Genomic DNA, 19,896 nt, shown 5'->3' on the forward strand with positions numbered 1-19,896 from the left:
CAAAACCACCACTTGGCTTGGAATCCTCACAGCTCTGCTCCCCATGCCCTCTAGGATGATGTCCAGTGTTCCAGAATGCCACAGTCCTCATCATTCTGCCTCTGCCTATGGCTTGGAACTCCCTCTCACCACTTCCCAACTCCCTCTGTACTGCTCTCCAGCTAGATCCAGCCAGCTGCTAACAATGTTATCACCATCCTTGCCTTCAGGCCCCTGCATTCCTCCCCCACTCCAACTGTTCCCAGCACTCTTCACCTCGGCTCAAAGTCCAGTGTCTCCCAGGACCCAGAGGAGGCAACAGCTCCTCTGGGATGTCTGCTGCCCAGTGCAGAGTTGGTTCAGGTCCTTCCTGTGCTCTCCTAAGCCTCCTGCGGTCTCTCCATCTCCACACCCAACACGGCATACTGCAAGTTTGTTGCTTACTTGCCTATGTCCCCAAGAGGTCCCAAGATCTTCCAGAAAGAGGCTGCTTCTTCTTTGGCATCAAACCTGTCAGTGCCAGGAAAGTACCTGGCAGAAGGTTCACCACGAATCGTTGAATAGTCGAATGAGTAAACAGAGTAAGCGAACACATTGGGACCTATATTCATTTCATGAGGACGTGTATAACACACATTACGTGCCTGGCCAGTTCCAGACCTTATGGGAACATGAGCTCATTTTATCCTCAGAACAATCCCCTCCAGAGGCCCTATTTTTGCATTCATTTTTCAGCACAGGAAACTGAGGTCAGGGAGGTTGAGTGACTTGTCCAAGGTCACACAGCTGACCAGGGAGGCTGAAGCAGAGACTGACCCTAGCCTCAGAGACTGCTCTGGCTCATGGACTGACATATCCTGGTGGCCCTGAGGCTGCCCTCAGTGGACAGGTGCTTGCCTGTGATGGGTCCTGCGAGGGCACAGGAAGGGATGGCCATGAGGTGACCTGGGATCACAGTCAGCCACCTCCCTGCCATTCCACACTGAGCAGAGGTCAACCTCGATGATTACACTCTCAAAGGTCTCTTTCCACTAACTGTACAGGAAGGTACTGTTTATATTTGTACCTGAGCCTGGGTGAAGCAGGCTCCATTTCCCGACACGGGCGTTCCAGTCATAGGACCCCCAATCCTGCTACAATAGTAGGAGTCCCGGAATTCCGTTCACCTGTCCCAGTTCCCCCCAAACCCTCTTCCCGGAATGTAGCTAGAAACTGAGATGCCCCAGGAGAGGCTTTCTAGGAGAAGCAAGCAGGCATTTGGGTCCTTGGGCTTTTGATTCAATTTGGGGGGTGTGTGTGGTGTGGTGTGTCTTCCTTCTAGATGATGCTCTAGACTTGCCTCTGGCAAAGTGCAACCACAGGGCTGCCTAGGGTAAATGGTGTGCTTTTGTCAGACTTCGGTTTTGTAGTCATTGGGTCCAATAGAGAGCAGCCACTGTGGCTATGATAAGTATCTCCCTGACTTGCTCCTCAGGGGGGTCTTCTGTCCTTCCGAAGAGAGACACACCCAAAATGTAAGTGTAAATGGGATCCTGAAGCCTCCTAGGTAGAGGCCGGCAGGTCAGCCAGTCATTTGGGATTTCTGACCCTGGCCCTCTGCGTGAGTGCTCCTCCCTGAGAAATCCCCAGCCACAGCCCAGAGAAATGCCAGCTGCTGGGTGGCCTTCTACCAGGCCATCACCTCTAGGAGGGGCTCAGTGGCACAAGAACAGGGGAAGACCCCATCCCGAGGAGAAAGGGGCAGGGAGGCCGAGGAGGACTTGCAGCCAAAGCCCCATCTGGCTGAGTCAAACTACTTTCTTGTCTCCATATTCCGAGCATATCAGGGCTCCCCTCTGCCCTGCAAACACCCACAGAGAATGCAGAAGTGGCACCTGGGGAGCCCGTTCAGAAATACACGTGCCCACTGCGTGGTTTTCAAAGTCAACCGAGGATCGGAAAGGTTCAGGCACCCTCTCAGCAAAGTGCAGTGGTCAGCCCGGCAGCGTGGTGGGCATAATTAAATTAAGGTGCCCAAGAGCCCATGGTGTCAACCTTTCTACTTGCATTCTTTGGGTCTTATCATTTAGGATTATGTAAAAATGACAGCTGCTTATAATTATTTGGAGGTTGGATTGCAATAATTAAAACCATCTGCCTTTATCTTACCGCTACCAAACTTAACCCCGAGAGGTTGGGTCTACTGAACTTCAAAGAGGGAAGCAAGAAATAAAAGAAAAACTCCGCACATTACTAACAAATTTCTCGTGATTCATTTAAATGTATAACCAGTTATTCCAACAGCCTTCAAACCTTTAATTATCTTTTAAATATATATAATTTGGGACTGCTAATTAGATAGCAATTTAATGCCCTCATGGGGATTCAGATGCACTATCTTTCTAAAATGTAAACTCCGAGAGGAATAATCATCGGCATTCAAATGATTGAATTCTTCAGTTATTCAAATGAGTGTGGGCATTTTCACTGTTGGAATCATCTGAATAGTCTGCTGTCAGCCCCAGCTGTAGGGTTTACAGGGCTCCTCAAGCAAGCAGGGGTAAGGCTCAGCTTTCTCCCTGTCCAAGACCAGCCCCTGGAGAGAAACCAGCCGGGCTCCTGGGGAAAGCCTAGCAACACTCGCACAGCTCAGTTAAGTCTCCTCTGAGACACAGATGGTTCTGTTTTCCTATTTTAAGGAGGAGCAAACTTTCCTGGAATTTACAGTTATGAAAGCTTTAAGGCTTGCTTTGCAGGCCTTCTCCATGCTGGTCTGCCCGCTATTGTCGGGGCAGTTAACATTTTAATTAACAACTCCCTCCCTGCGACAGGCTGCTGCAGATGGAGGAGGTGAGGGCTTCCACTTCCTGTGTATTCCTACCCCCGTGGAGATGGTCCTTTAAATCATATAAAGATGTGCATCCCATGCAGAAAAGCAATTGATCAACGGATGACACTGGGCAATGATGGAAGCCAGCTCTCCCATCTCAGACCCTCCATAGAGCCAGGGTTTGCATTCCTGAGCTGGGGCTAGTAGCAAGCAGCTGAGGCTCATTTCCCCCAGGAGGGGAAGGAGGTGCAGACAAATCTATAGGAATTTTTAAGAGATCATTATTCAACACATTGCATGTAATTACATTTTGATGAGCTTTTTATTGCTAATTCATCATCCAAGATGGGACACTCTAGATATGAAATTAATCTAGTAAAACAAAGGTCAGAGTGCGTCCAGTGTAAAGAAAGGCTTTGTCCTCATCACATCTTTTCGCCAAACAATAAAGCAGCAGAGGATGTTATCTCTAAACCAGATTTCCTTAAAACGCCTGCCCTTGATTATTAACCGCACAAAGCCGTGCTCCCTGGTACTTCTGAGCGCAAATGCGGATTCTCCAAGTAGGCTGGTGTGATGTGAGTTCACGCGCAGGGGTCTGAAAGGAACGGAAAATGTGGCGGATGGCATCACGTTAATGCCAAGGGTGGAGTGGGGGCACACAAAAGTGCATCTGACGCTCTAGGCTACCGCAAATCAGTTTTTGCAGAGAAACACGGGTCCGCTGGGGTTGCGAATTCAGTTTTCCCTCTGAAGCAGCCCCCAGGGACTAGGATTCAAAAGCAAGGTATTCACTTGGGAGGAGTTCCACGGAAATGCCTGTGGGGACGTGGCCAAGGGACTCAGACACCAAGGGAGACAGGCGGCATTGTCAAGCCCCCTAGCGCTGTGGGTAGCTGCATCGCAGTCCCACCGCAGGGCTCCAGGGGGCGCTGCCAAAGAGGCACCTGGAGATCGCGGGCTTGGGAGGTGGAAGTGCTCCCCAGTCTTCTAATTCCCTGGCACCTCTGGCCTGCTGTGTGCCTCAGAGGAGCGCACTCCAGAAGCTGGGGGAAGTCTTCAGCGGGGTGCTGGCAGCTGCAAGCCAGGCTGGTGTGTGTGGAAAATGGCAGGGACTGAAGGGACAAGGTCAGAGTGTCACATGCTTCGCTAGGCTTCTTCCCCAGTAGGACCCTATCAAAAGAACCTCCAGTCACCTCCCCTGGTGCATTAGAAGTCTGTCCTAGATGTACCAACAGGTTCCAGACACAGGACATCTTGAACATCCCAAGCCTCAGCGTCTTTCTTTACACTGTTCCTTCAGCCTCAGTGAGTCTCCGAACAGCTTTGCATGGTGATTTCCACCCCCACCCCCACCCCCCCCCCCACCCCTCCGCCAAGGCTGAGCTAAACATGCCATTCCCAGGAAGGGCTCTCCCTGACTATCCAGCGAAGGGAGGGGCCTCTCCCTACATTTTTGTTTTCTCAGATCCTTGTTTCTTTTGGAGAGTTGATCCAAAATGTGTAGTGCTTTTTTATTTGTTTACTTAGGAGTTTAAAAAAAAAATCTGCAGGAGATTGTAAACAGGAAATGAAGGGGAATTATGTCCGTCTTGTCTTACGGCCAGATCTTCCAGCATCTGATAGAGCACGTGAGATGTGCCCAGTGAATACATGCCAGGTGAGGGAGGGATCGTGGGCGGGGGGGGGGGCAGGCTCACGGCATCAGCAGTGGGAGAAGGAGCTGGTTATGCATCTGGCGTCTGAAGGGCCCTTTGCTGCTCCCAGCTGTGCTGGCCTGGATTGCAGACGGTGACCTCAAGCTTCTAGGCTGCACACCAGCTCCCCGAGGCCTCCTCCAGCCACCCCTTCCATAGCAAGACACCAAGCCCTTTTACAAAGTCTACTTCTTTTTTTTTTTTTTAAAGATTTTATTTATTTGTCAGAGAGAGCGAGCGAGAGCGAGCACAGGCAGACAGAGTGGAAGGCAGAGTCAGACGGAGAAGCAGGCTCCCTGTGGAGCAAGGAGCCCGATATGGGACTTGATCCCAGGATGTTGGGATCATGACCTGAGCCGAAGGCAGCTGCTTAACCAACTGAGCCACCCAGGCGTCCCTACAAAGTCTACTTCTTAACGGTATTTCCACCCCGGTGCTTAAGAATACAGCCTGTCATCAGTTTCCTAGATGTGAGTCTTGTCTCCCCACCGACTCACCACTCTCTCTCTTCCGCTGGGTGGTACCTCACCAGGCCATGGATATATACAGGGGAGCAGAACACAATTCGATCCGCATTCAGGTGGCTTGCCCTGCCGTCAGGCCCCCAGCAGGAAGCACATGGCATAGTCACGCTGGCTAATTAAGGAAGGTTTAATAAAGAGGCTATTGTAGCAGGCAGTGTGGGCAGGCTGAGGGAGAAGAGAAGAAACGGTGCCCTCTGCTCCCCAGGAGCAGTGGGGCCCTTCCAGCATTCTGCCTGAAGGGACAGAGCCCCCAGAGAGAGAGAGAGAGCTACAGAGACAGCCAGGCTGATGTGGCTTGAGACTGGGTGTATGTAGCCAGTTCTGGGGGCACAGGGCTGAATGTGTACCCCACCCCACCGGCCTTTCTCTCCCTCTTGCAGGGAGAGGGGCCCACTCGCCCAACCCCACCCAGTGCCCAGCGTAGAGGATCCGCTGCTGAGTGCCGTCCGGACCAGTGTGCCGGGGCAGAGAGCAGAGCAGAAGGGGAAAAGTGTCTGCAGGAGCTAAGGGAGGCTCTCCAGCCCAAACTGCACGCTGCCAAAAAACCTTATAACCCTGCTTCCTAATTAAGGACCTCCCTTCAATGGAATGGATTTAACTTTCTGAAAAATGACCAGATGTCATTGTCTATCATCATCCTTTTTTTTTTTTCCCCCTTTCCCCAGAAAACGGGCCCAAATTTGCTTTCTGAACAATAGTTTTGGCCAAGGCATTAGCTACTCCCTCTAGGGTGGGCACCAGCCCACAGGACACTTAAGAAGATAAAACACACACAGATACTCTCCTGGAGTCTTGAGAGTGGACCCGCTAGGTAACCCCATGCCCTTGCTGCCAGTTCCCCCACCTGCTCAACTCCGTCTATGTCTTGAGTGCCCAAGCACACGCCCAGCGCAGAACGTGGGGACCCGGCAGCTATTTCCAGGACACAGGGTAGCTTCTGGCCACCAGATCCTGGCACACCACGACCTTGCCTCCTCCCAGGGCTCTCAAGGTGAGAACGCTCCCTGCTCGGGGCTGCTCCTGGCACCCAAGTGTCCAGACCAGGGCCGCGCAAACAGTGCCTTCAGCAATTTCCTCCAGAGGAAGGCATGCAAGGCTCTGTCTTCTCCTTTGCCAAATGATGGATTTAAAAAGGAACAGGCTTGCTACACGGGGGTCCCGCAGCCTTGTTTATTTTTTCTCAGAGAACACACTCCTCTGAGCAGATACACTTACTGGGCATCTCTTAATTCTTTCTCTGAAATGAAACGGAATGGATTCAGACCAGGCCTGAGCTGGCGTCGCCTGGGTTTCGTTCTGAGAAGGTGCCCCGGCAGGGACATCATCTGCGCGGGGACACGGCACACGGCGGTGCCCGGGCGCCACCTACTGGGGAGTCTTCTTCAGTTCCTCAGCAGCCTGAGAGGTGGGCGAGAGGGAATTCTACCTAGACCGTGAGAGAAAGGTTTGGAAGGGACGTGAAACCCCTGACAGGCTCCTGCATGGTTCTGAGACCAGAGCAAGAAGTCGTGTGTGTGTGTGGGGGGGGGTGGGCTGGATGGCTCCGTGGGTTAAAGCCTCTGCCTTTGGCTCGGGTCATGATCCCAGGGTCCTGGATGGAGCCCCGCATCGGGCTCTCTGCTCTGCGGGGAGCCTGCTTCCTCCTCCCTCTCTGCCTGCCTCTCTGCCTACTTGTGATCTCTGTCTGTCAAATAAATAAATAAAATCTTTAAAAAAAGTAAAGAAGTCAGGGCTGAGGACAGCCATCCTGAGGAGAGCGTGGGGACTCTCCTGAGCGGGAGGGGTAGGGAGGGATATCCTCTAGGGGATAGGTGGATGCAGTTGGTGTGCATGCCACCTCCTCTGGGAAGCCCTCCTGCATTTCAAGGCACCTTTCCTCAAGAGAAACATTTAACTTAGCATTTAACTGCCACTGTGAGCCTGTAGCTCCTCTTGGCCTTTCTCTTGCTGTCAGAGAACTCTTGCTTTGGGCAGTGAGCTTCTGTAGGGAGAGACACCCTTCTACCTACTTCTATGTCCCAATGAGCTAGCCCAGTGCTGGACTCTAGGAGCATCTGATGAACCGTTGCAGGCCGGCGGGAGGGCAGAGGGAGAGGCAGAAAGAGGAGGGACTGGCCAATCATGTGTCATTCAGTTTCTGTACCTGATAGGGCAAGCAGTCAATACACGTTTGATGAGTGAATGTGGGGCACCTGCACTTCTCATGTATTGTGGGAAATTGGTACCCAGACATGTAGTCATCAACATCATTCAAACATCATCAAAATCATTCAACAAATATCTACTGACTCTCTTCTGTGCAGTAGCAAAATCCCAGGAACCCACAAGCGACAGGAGGGGAAAATTTGAACACATCCACATTTCCCAGGGGTGATTAATGATCCAAGGAAACGAGAGCAAGGGATATGATGGGGGGTGAGAGGGAAGGGGGTGGCTCATAGCCAGGAGTTTGGGTTTCACACTAAATGGCAGTCAGGGGCCCTGCCATCTGATTGTCAGATTGCCATCTGACCTGCAGAGTGAATAAATAATGCCAGGGCGGGGGGGGAGGGGGCGGGGCAAAGCCAGGTGTCCAGAGAGGAGCAGAAAGGGGACTGCAGCCATCTGGGAGACACAGAAGAAGGGTCCCCCTGGCCAGGGTGTAGAGACAGGAGAGGTGGGAGGGCTCTGGGCACATTCTGCAGCCAGATCCAATCGAACGTGGCAGCGGGGGGATGGGGCTGGGCATGGGGATGGGGGTGGCCACGCCCACACCTGTTGACCAAGAAAGAACCCTTCCCATTTACCCTGAGTGGGCGTGGATGAGGGGAAGAAATGAAGGACCATGAACCGAGGTGTCTCCAGAGCAGGGATGACCAAAGCAATAAAACCATGAAATGGGGTGGGGGGGAGCCGGCCCCTGCATAACCCAAAGATCTACCCAGATGTGATGAAGATCGCATCTCAGCCCCACATCAACAGTTCTGGTGATGATACAAAGGCTCTTCACGTGGTCCACCGCTTCAGCTAAGTCAGTCGGATCTGGACAAGGAGTCTACCAGTGCCCCCAACTTCTAAGTTCCTATTTAAACGGTGTTTTATATGTACAGTCTCCCTTGCATTTAACATACATTTACATGCGCTGATGGGAATGTCCACTTAATTCCACAGGAGAGGAATCCAGCATAAGAATGTATTTATCAGCACGGCCACGTGTTAACTCACATGTTCTATGATCTTCTGCGACAGCCCATCTAGAACCCATGGGCAGAAGGACAAAGACAAATGACCCTCCCAGAGGTCCACAAGAACAAAGTGGCAGAATGAGTGGGACAGTCAAGGAGTGCCCCACGGGAAAGGCTGGTGAGGTCAGACAGAACACAGGCTGTGGACAGCCAGGGGCTGGCAAGGCAACGCTGCAACCCAGAGGGCCTGGAAAGAGTCTGTCATCGGTGGGAAGACGGCACACGTACTGCACCCCTGGGGCTCCTGCAAGAGTGGACGTGAGTTTGGTAGAACCACAGACATGGCTGGGGGGTCTGAGTATTCTGATTTTAGAAAACCCAACAGCTCGGGCTCCCTCTAGGCGGCTAAGGCTTCCCACCTGCTGGCCGGGGCCATGCAGCTTGGTGGGGGAAGGCTGCGTGGCTTAGGAGTGAACTCACATGGCTGAATCCGCCAGAGCCACTTGACTAAAGCCAGGAGCCCATCTGCTCCGGCCGTTGACCTTCTGCTCCTGAATTCCGAACAACTCCCAGCTTCCACCCCGCAGCCTGTGAGGGTGGGACGGAGGCCACAAGGGAGGGACTAACTAACCACCCACCACTTGCACGGACTACCAGGATGGAATGGCAACAGGAGCCGCTGCTGGTGGTGGAGTTGGTTCCAGCCCACTTTAAGGAAAGGGTCCAAAATGTCTTGATCACACTCTTGACCTGCACTGTCCTATCTGCTAGCATCGAGCCACCCGTGGCTCTCGAACACCTGAAATGTGGCTAGGTCTAAATGAGATGTGAAAGCATGAAAGACACCCGATTTCAAAGGTTAGTGAAGAAAATAATGGAAAATAGTGCATGAGTAATTTTTTTATTGGTTTTATGTTGAAACTGTGATTCTAGATATACGGGGTAGCCAAAATATATTCTGCATTCCACCTGTTTCTCTTTTGCTTTTTTTCCGATGTGGCCACCAGAAAATTCTAAATGACAGAGCAGCTCATGTTGGTGGCTGACGTTATATCTTTACTGGATGGTGCTAGTCTAGACAGATCCTAACTGCCGTCGTCCAGTGAGGACCCTGTTGTTCACCCATGTGGCTGCAGAGACCAGGCCTCACTCTGCCTCCTACCTCCTGAAGATTACCAGCCAGCGGAGCTGAACTCAGCGCATGGCACTTGCTCTGGGTTAGGGCTCTTGGTTCTGAAACTTCCTAGTCACCTTATCCTTTTATCCCTTTATCACTGGGGGATAGCTGCCTTCCCCACAGAGATCTTTACCTCCTCGGCCTGGCATGCACATCGGTTTACAGTCTGACTGCAGAATGCCTTCTCCACACACCTTCTGCCCAGGCCTGAACGCACAGGCGCCCTTCCTTTGAGCCTCCGGGCCCTTGCACAGCACCGACTGCTAGGTTTCCTATTATATTAGTTAATAATTGAAAGTTTTCACGCATGCAGAACAGCTAGCACCATGCCTGTCATAGCAGTAGTCATCAACGGATGTAAGAGCGCGCTAAAAGTAACAACGGGATTAACAAACACATAGAAATGCAACCTCCCTAGTAATGTCTACAGTTCCATATGCACCCTAAGTGCAAAATCTTATCCATCCTTTTTTTTTTTTTTATTTTTTTTAAGATTTTATTTATTTATTTGACAGACAGAGATCACAAGTAGGCAGAGAGGCAGGCAGAGAGAGAGGGGGAAGCAGGCTCCCTGCAGAGCAGAGAGCAGGACATGGGGCTTGATCCCAGGACCCTGGGGTCATGACCTGAGCTGACGGCAGAGGCTTAACCCATTGAGCCACCCAGGCGCCCCTTATCCATCCTTTTAGATGTTGAGTTCTTTGAGGCCAGGCACATCTCTGCAACCATCTCGAGCACTTTGCTGGGTCTAGAACTCAGTGGGCGCCCCGCAAACACGGAAGGAATGAATGGAGTTTTCTCTCCTTCATCCCCACCTCCCGTCTCATCCACCCACAGCACCCAGCAGCTGATGTGACTGGCAAATTTTCATCCAGAATAGAAAACCTCCAGCATCCTTCCCCATCTCCCCCGCTTGCAGACGCAGAGCAAGCAGCTTTTGGCAGATGTCAATGCGGTCTCCGTGGAAATGAGTCCTGCCCCAGGCTTCTCGGTGGAGCCCTGCCTGTGTTGTGGCTCCCGGGAAGGAGACTGATTTGTGTTCTTTTGGTGGTTTGACCAGGTCCACATTCCGGGCCTCCTTGGGGAAGGAAATCAACTCAGATGACCTTCCCTTCTAAGAAGCAGGGGCAGATGGATCACTACGCTTCCAACAAAAATCAGATCATGCTAATGGGGGCGCCTTCCCAGTTTTATTTCCCTCAATGCCCTGTTGGGCAAGAGAAAGCGAGATACAGTCAGAGCTCCATATTTTAAGAAAAAATAAAACCCATAGATATTTGGAAGACATGGGGGAAAATAAAGTATGAGAAAATGAAATCTAACAGTAACTATACTCTGAAATATTTTTAACCTGAATGCTCGCAAGTGGTATGGGTCTAGAAGAGAACTTCCAGATGTCTAAGAACTACCCGAACAGCATTCCTCAAGGCCTAATTTGAGTCCCTCTTGCTGTGATGTTGCCCTACTCCCCCACTCCCCAACTCCGAGGACTGGCGATGTGTCCCCCAGGCCAGCATGGGACCCAGCATACCTGGACCCAGGTAAAGGTGTGCTGCATGAACGCCAGTCTTCCAGAAGTCACAAGGTGCTAGCAAGGATAGAGAGGTCGAGAGGCACTTGGAGAAAGACTATGGAGAGTCCGACTATCAACAGAAAAGTATTATTTTAGCAGTTTTGCCAATGAAACCAAAGCAAGTCTGCTGAGTGAGAGTGCCTGTGTCTGAGTTGTTTTTGGAGACGCCTTGTGATTCACACCCAAGTCACCCAAGATTAAAGAAAATACTGGATAAAATCAAGCCAAACATGAAGTTCAAGGGAAAGATTTTATTGGACAAATTAGAAAAATATTGGTATTGTGCTTCAGAGAAACCCACTTCAGAGAAACAGCCCCAGTGGTGGAGGGAGAGGGAATCGGAGTTATCCGATGGGAGCGTGCACCCTTGCCCCGTGCTGCCCAGAACCCCACACTCATCCCCGCTGTGCAACTCTGGCACACCTGGCCAGAACCACGGGGAACGTCCATTGATCATCAGGACTCGATGATACAGCTGGGTGTGGGAGAGGCGAGTCGGGCTGGAAGGAGGGTCCCCTGCCCCCAGAGAGTCAGGGAGCACGGCTGGCTGTCCCTGGAGGTGCAGGAGGGGCCTGGGCAGGGGAGACTGATGTCCGGAGCAGATACCAGGTTTCCAGGTATCTGGAATCCTGGGCAAGCCCACAAGTTACGTTTTCCAGAAGGACCATAAATGAGTGGAAATGAACAGTGGCTTTGGAGGGCCCCTTCTTCGGCTCATCTCCTGAGTCCCTGCTGAGTGCAGAGGGAGCTGGTGCTTAGGGGGAAGGAGAAGGACAAACGTCCTGCCCTTGTTGTCGAGGTAAGCAAAACTGAGATGAACTAACCACTCGTGCACGTCAGCGCCAGAAGTGGTCCATCCACGTGGACGGACGCGTAGCTACCATTTTTATCACTATTACCTATCACTCTCCTGTTACCGCAATTCCTTCTCTCACTTTTACTGATAGTTTAAAAGCAGACAAACAGCAACAACGAACTGCAGTTTCCTCACATGGCACGGCTGCCAGAGAACCTCTTGTAGAGTTGTCATCTACCTGTCTTCCAGACCCCAGGTGGCCTAGAAAACCGACACCTTGTGTGTGTGTGTGTGTGTGTGTGTGTGTACAATCCCTCACCAATGTTTATCATGGGAATCAAAGCAACCTAATCATTAAAAAAAATCCTTTGGATCCTCCTAAGCTGCCACCACCACCACATTCTCCAACCTTTATAGAAGCTGAGCACAGTTCAACAGAGCCAACAGAACAGAAACAGGAGGCGGGGAGAACCCCCTCGGGCCCCATGACGTCCTGGGGCCTGCTTTGTCACACACAAGGCTTTTTGCATGCATGACCCCATTTACTCTGACACAAAGCTATGGTCTCTGCATGAGGGCCACGGCAGCATGCAAGAGAACATGAAGCTCAGAGAGGCTACGTGACCCCGGGTCTCACAGCTAGGGCCAGTTGTGTGTTGCCGAAACTGAGTTCCTCCCGCTTCGCCACTGTCTTTTGCCCAAGAGGAAAACATCAGACTCAAGGCAGAGTCCACACCACTTACGGACCACACTCAGGTGGATGCGTTCACGTAACCCTCGACAGCTGGCATCACACCAAGTAAGTATCTCACGAAGTCAGGATCATAGATAGATAAACGGCCCGGTCATTCCTTATGTTTTTTTTTTTTTTTAAGATTTATTTTATATTTTAGAGAGATAGAGAGAGAGCATGTGCATGAGAGAGTGAGGGGAGGAGCCGAGGGAGAGGATCCTCAAGCAGAGTCCCCACCGAGCCTGGAGCCTGATGTGGGGTTACATCTCACGACCCATGAGATCATCACCTGAGCAGAAACCGAGAGTCGGAGGCTCAACTGACTGAGCCCCCCGGGCGGAACCTGTATGTTCTTACCATGGATCCGCTGCAAAATGATACATCTGGTTTGGATTTGCACAGGTGAGATGCTGGGGCCCTGGCCTGGGCCGTCCCATTTATGGGAACTTGACCGTGGCCATCACTTCTGGTGAAACCATCCATAACTGTATGAAGAACAGAAAGGACTTGTATTCGTGAGCACTTGTGCTGTCATGGGATGGTGGGTTCTCGTTGCTTGCCCTGCTTTTCTAGAAGCCTTCCATCCGCCCTCTCAGTGGCCACATCTCTGGGAAATGCATCGAATGGACTATTTGCAAACAAGCCATCTGCTGCATGACCAGGACACGTAACAGACCCGGAAGGCACTGTCAGTCCGCTGTGCAGAGAGGAGCTACTCATGTCCACTGCTGCAGAGAAAAGTTACCTTGGTGACTTCCGATGCCTGGTTCCATTTCATTCCCTTTTAAAAAGCTGATAAATAGGAAGGAAATTCATAGGAAGGATCCAGGCTTGATTGTTTTACTGACTCTGATCCATTCCAACTTGGAATGAATAAGCACTAGGAGCCCATCCTCCCCCACAGACACATAACTCCTCCCACCCCCAACAGACAAGCCTCACCAAGTGGCTTGGACACGGGGAACAGGCAGAGCTTTTTAGACTTAAATATATTTTTAGACCTAAACATCCTCCAGAAATTAGTAGCCTTTTCCATTCAAACTTTTCAATAATTCTGAGTTACATTACAGTTCTAGAGTTCGCTGAGCAGTTAACCCAACCCCTTTCTGATAAAAAGATTGACGAAACCAAATATTATCCTAAGTCCCATATGAAAACATGCACGTGGGATCCAGATGGTGTGGCCAGGACTCCGATGGCAGCGGGGCGACTAGAGCAAAGTCGGATGATGACGCCCTCCGAGGATGAGCTCTTTCTAGACAACGACCCCGGCGAGAAGCAAACCGGTCCTCGCGACGCCACACTAGCTGACATTTGCCCGGCAGACCCCGAGCCACTATTTTCTGCTCACAATGAGAGAAACAAGGATGTGTGGGGCGGGAGAGTGCGAGCAAACACGGGTGTGGGTGGCTATAGAAAACCACCGACACTTTCTTAACTCGCAAAAGCAAAGCGTACGGTAATTGTTTTTTACGATTTTGTATCTCCTGTAAAATTAGCTAAACACACTCAAACCCAAAGGGGTGTCCTTCTTTCAACACGATGCCACTCGTGCATAGACAACAGACACGCTCCCTGCCAGTGCCCCTCTGGAGTCCATAGGGGAGACCATCAGCAGCCCGGTGCCTCCCACACACCAAGCCAGCCTGCCCCTCGGATTCCTCTGAATGCTCCGGGTAGGCTCTCCCCAGGGGGCAGGGTGGACAAGGACATCGTGGCCTGTCCTAGATCCACCCGACTCACTTCAGAAGGAAAACGGTTTACACATCAGGTCATCAAACAATGCTATTGGATATGGCTTAGGCAGGGAGTGGAGAAAATTGCCACGGTTCAAATTAAACAAAAAAAGGTATTGTTGAATATCTTCGACACAGGAGGCACAGAGCTTAGGCCATGGAATTCAGGGGCAAATCCCACCGTAATGAATTACCAGGGATCCTGGGTCTAATTTGTTGTGTCCAATGTAACTTGTAATAAGTGGGTCTCGTTGGAGGGTGAGGGATCATTTGTTACATAAAGATACCCGTTATGATGGGCTTAAACGTCTGGAGTTAAAATATTTTTTGCATGTGTTGGCAGATGTGAAATAAATAAATAAAGGCACATAGATATATATTGATTTCTGTATCAGAGAATGATAGTAAATATATTTATCATCCATCACTTACGCATTACGTGTCAAAATAATATAAATTGAACCTTCAAGGTAAACGCTGCTGCAAAGTGTCTTCTCTGTAGAACCGAAGAAAATCTCTTAAAATCATCAAAGGAGAAACATAGAAATAGGCATTTCTCTTACCAGTGGTCTGAGTTCTGGATGCGTCAGGATATATCCATTATTTGTGATTGCAAAGGCATAACCGTGAATCCCTAACTGTAAGAAGAAGTGAGAAAGGAACCTTCATTAGCTGGCTCCCCGGTGAATTCACAAAGCATAAAGCAGCCCGACATTCAGTAATTTACAGCTTAAACTTGGCATTCATAACCCTTATCAGCACAATATTTCATTAAAATGAATGCAAGGCGCTGATCCTTGACATTTGGTAGAAATGAAGACCTGTCCCGGGATAAGCTCAGCAAATAGCACAATTTAAAATGTCACATCCCCGTGTTGGTATCCAAGGGCCTTCCTTTGATTTATTTAAAACAAAAACAATTCTTTTTTTTTTTTTTTTAAGAAAGTAGCTGACATTTCTGGTCATACCCTCTGTCGACGCCAACAGAGTCTTATCCCTCTCCCTGTGTCTTCCATCTCCCCGTGATAAGGAAAGCAAAGAGGAAGCCTCCTTCGATTCACATCTAGACTTCCTACAAGTCCACACCCGTAGGGACCATCTTGAGTATGCACGAGACAGTCATTTTTCCATAATTCTTCATGGATAAAAGTGTCCCCACCAGCCCAGACAGGAGCCTGCCAACCCCTTTTTATATTCTTTCGTCTTTAACTTTGGAGGCTGCCAAGCTTTTCCATGCCTGCTTCCATCGACACAAAGCCTGGGTCATTTTCTATGCAGAGCCTCACTTAATTTATGTTTTCTGACTAAATGGGACTATGGGAAATAGTTTGAGAGCAATGAAATGTTTTATTAGCTTTAAAAAGTATGTAATCAAATTTAACACTGCACTTATTTAAATAATAATCCCGGCTTTTTGACAATATTTCTATTACACAGTTGACTGCACCCATTGGCTACAATAAATTTACCTACAAATCATTCATGTATTCAAATGGCCCCTGGCATAAAACCCATACTGATCTCTCTCTCACTGAAGAAAGAAAATGTAACCCACTTTGCCAGAGTCGTGAAAGGGGGGGGGGGAACCCTCTATTTTTTCTGACAAGTTATTTCATAGTTCTGGGCCCTCAGAGTTCTTTTTCTTTCAAATTCTCTGCCACTCACATTCTTGAATATGATACTATTAAATGATCCAGACAACAGAGTTTACAAACCAAGAATGACCCTGTCTGCTTGTTAGCTTAACGTCAAGGTGATGTGGAATTAACTTCAGAGAATTTAACACCGACAATTAAAAGTTTCCCTTGCATTACATAAGGCAAATATGCACGTGGTCGTCAAGGGCGACAGACATTTTCTCCTGGAGTTACCTTGCCCAGCAAGTCTTAATAAGATTCTACAAGACTCTAATGATAAAGTGTATTTCATTATGCTGTGAAAGATAAACCAGAGATTTCCTATCCTTTGAGATGTATATCGTCTCTTTCATCTTGTCTCTTGGAAAAATGTCAGACACAGTCAACACTGCATTAATTACCATTATTATGTCCCAGTTTAATACAGACTCGCGGGGTCAAAAAGGACTCCGAGAGACTGACTTTTTTCCATTAAAGGCAAGAGTGGTATTTGATTGGAAATGCAAACTCAAAATTCAACCAAACAAGTAATATTTTATAGTTGCTAATACATGCAGGGCCTTCAAACGCATTTTACTTCAGTTCCTGGTTTGCTTGTAGGAAGTAATATTCAGAAGAAGGTAGAACTCCTTGCATATGCTCTCTTTAAACTCTCTAATTTTCTTGCATGGTACGAATCAAAATGATGACTCTTCTTTGTGAGGTTGATGAAAAGGAATCAAGATATCCATCAAGCAAGGCCTTTGCTTATTTCATGCCTGCCTCTTCACCCGAGTAGAAGGTTCCATGATGGCCAAAGTCATACCATGTGGTCAAACTGGCGGTTGGGATGGAAGGACAAGGAGCAGGGACGGGACAAAGTGGAAAAGCAGGAAATGGGAAGCAATGAAGGGAATGGACTCAAGCACAGATCCCACACAGCTGACCGAAACCCCGCCTCCTCCCCTGGAATGCAAAGGCTGAGCTGACTTCCCACCCAGTGTCCTCTGCTCACTGTGGAACCACTATTCCCGCCTCCTCGCTGCCCACTGGTGCCCCTTCCGGAATCTGCCTTTGCTGTGCCCCTGGCCCCCACCAAGATGCCACCAGAACAGAACTCCCTTCTCTACTGTGGCCACCTGATGGCTGGCCATGCCCTACAGAAAACTCTCTTGAATCTTCCCAGTTTTATTGGCCAACTGCCCTCCCTCCCTACACTCTCGATTTCCTCAGCTTCCAGGCCCCATACACCCAGGTATCGTCCTTTTCATAGGATCCCCATCCTCTGCCCACCCTCAAGTACTCTTTCTCCCCAAGCTTCTATCCCCAGGACCCATCATCTGCTTTGGCTCTCTCCCCCAGTACACCTCAGCAAGCACCCAGATGCTGCTGATTCCGGGTCGGGGCTCCAGCCGTAGCCTCTCCCCTCATTGGCAGGTCCAAGTGTCCAAAAGTGTGTTGGGCTTCTCTACCTGGACATCCCCCAGGTGCCTCAGACTCACCCAGCCCAACATGGTGGGTGCCGCTCCTTCTGCTCCTCTCTGTGGGAGAACCACCCATCCACCCAGACTCCCAAGTTAGAAGCCAGAGCATCAGCCTCGGACTTCTTCCTTTCTTTCATCCCCAACTTCTTAATCCAAGTAATCGCTACTTCTTCTTGCAGAAATTACTCAGTTTCGTTGCTGCTTCCCAAACCCATCATCCACGTCAATTCAAGGTAATAGATTTCCACAATGGTCCTAACTGCCCTTCATGTCTCAAACAGAGGCCCCAACAAAGTCATCCTCCAGATTGATCAAGGTCAAAAACAACTGTGACCCCGTAGCTCCCCTGTATAAAAGCCACTAAAGATCTCTTTCACATGCACGATGAAATCCACAGGGCTCTCCGTCAGGTGTCCTGGTCCTGGTCCCGACCCAAGTACCCTTCTCTATCTCCTTCCACGCTTTACATCTTAGGGCACACGGCCGTGACAACAACCCCCTTGCAGTTTTCTCTCCCACCCACACCTTTACTCATAAACACCAGCTGTCTAGAGCACCCCTCCTTCCCATCTCCCCCAGCTAATTCTCGCCCAAGCTCGCCCAAGGCCTCTCCTGACTCTTCCCACCGCTCCCTCCTTTCCATACTATGTTTCCATAAAAGCCTGAGCATTTTCCCACTACTATCTTCACCCTAATGCGTGAAAACGGGACACCTACTTCTCTGCCTCTCAGCCCCAGCTGGTTCTTTCTCTCCTCTGCCTTGTTCTCCATGAGGCAGTACCGGCCCCATCGAAACGGGCTCTTTGTAGGCATGGAGCATCTCACTCATCTTTGACTTCTACAGTCCTTCGCCTAACATCTGGCACGTGGCAGGTGCTCCGGGAAGGATCGTGAGTATTTAAGACATTCGTTGTTTTACCCAAATATTGTCTAGTCTATCTTTAAAGCTTGAACTAAAGTAAGTACTACAAATGAGCCGAAAAGGGGAGCCATGGCAGGTGTACAGTGGGCCCTCGGGAAAGGCTGGACCTGACAAAGTCATCCTGACATTCAGAAACTATCTGGCTGAAGTCTTCCCCAGGAGAACAAAACATCACAATGTTGTGTTGCTTGGTTGGTGGCCCATGGACATAGCCTAATGGAGACATAAGAAGAGAAATCGCGAATAAGCCTCAAAACACACTCTGGGGATGAACCTTTCGGAAAACCAAAAGCTTACAGTAAGACAATGCCCAACCTTTGTTGTTGGCCACACATCAGTATCACAATGAAATCTCTCATTTTTGTTTCATTTGAACTAGAACCAGTCTTCCTGTCCATTCTACTGTGCAATCCCACATAGGAACAAATCAGACACAAGGCCTTCCAGCACTGGGGTTTGCCAAAAGGGCCCTCGTCCTGAAGCATGTTCTCCTGGAGGCCGGGAGCCTCGTGGTCCAACACCCCAGGGAAGGAGGTGCTTCCCTTCCAAGTGCAGAGCCTTTGGCCTAATGAAGTGACTCCAATTATAAAATGGCTCATTATGTTAACAGAGGCTGTGGTGTCTGGAAGTTATTGCTGGGGTGTCTGGAATTCTTAATAAAAATTACAGGAAGTCTGATTGCTTGTGGGAAAATCTATGAAGCTAAGGGAAAAGAAAGAATTCTATCTTCTGGGAAAACCCCAAGAGCCAAGAGCTGACTCATCTTTACAAGGTGTTAATCAGGAGGAAAAGGTGTGATCCACACTCCGCTCCCTGGAGCCCTCTTCTGCTGGATGAGAGAAGCGTGCTCTGCCACGGCTGTCCCTGGCTGACGTGCACCCCCTTTCCCAAGCCTCTCTGTGGGAACCTAGGAGGGCAGACTCGGGCTCAGGTAGGTCATACCTGCATCTCCACTTCCCAGCCTGACCCATGGGAAAGCACGCGGCAGAAATTCACCAGCACTGGCTGGTGAATTTTCTGTGGCCCATTGTCCTCTGCTCTGTGGTTAGACTTTATTCCACTCATCTTGGATCAGCTGAGTTATGTCGAGAAAGTCATTTTTAAGGATCCTCAACTAAGAGTAGGGCCGAGTAACACCCACTTCAGGGGAGCGTAGTATGATTCAACGGGAATGGGCCCTTTAAAGCCCTTTTACCATACCAAACACACAGTAAAAAGCTCATTGAATGTTTTATTGCCTTATTTGATTCTAACTCTTGTATTATTTTTAGTCTTTTAACTATCATTTCAACTGCTACTATTATTACTGCCGTTTATTGTTCCTAATGGCTTCAGGGTAATAGCGGTTGAAATCCTACATTGCTAGTTGTGAGACTTGGCATGCTATTTAAGCTTTGGGTGCCTCAGTTTCCTTAGCTATACACGGGGGTGATGCCAGCGTTCACCTATGGTTAAGGGAGATGATGCTATAAAGAGCTTGGCACTCTGAGGACAGACAGACGCACGGGGTCATCAGTATCATTTCCCTATCATGTTCCTACTGGCTGGCGTGTCAGGCACGTATCCAGGGGTGGCTCTGTACTTGGGTTTCTACATCTTCTCATAGGAAATAAGAGGCTGAGGAGATGTTTGGAAACATTCTCTAAAGATGGGCTGCCCTTCCTTCAACACTGAGCCAGGAGCCCT

General features: G+C 49.7%; 1 protein-coding gene across 1 annotated transcript in view; it reads right to left on the reverse strand.

The window, feature by feature from the left end:
* The window catches only part of CACNA2D3 (calcium voltage-gated channel auxiliary subunit alpha2delta 3), a 477,844-nt gene that overhangs the window by 206,238 nt on the left and 251,710 nt on the right, over window positions 1–19,896 (reverse strand). The window contains exon 8 of the mRNA XM_082725822.1: window positions 14,752–14,826. Within this exon, the coding sequence (XP_082581948.1) occupies window positions 14,752–14,826 (75 nt within the window). The remainder of the gene's footprint in view (window positions 1–14,751; window positions 14,827–19,896) is intronic.

Source organism: Mustela nivalis (assembly GCF_964662115.1).
Source record: "Mustela nivalis genome assembly, chromosome: 1".
Classification (NCBI taxonomy): Eukaryota; Metazoa; Chordata; class Mammalia; order Carnivora; family Mustelidae; genus Mustela; species Mustela nivalis.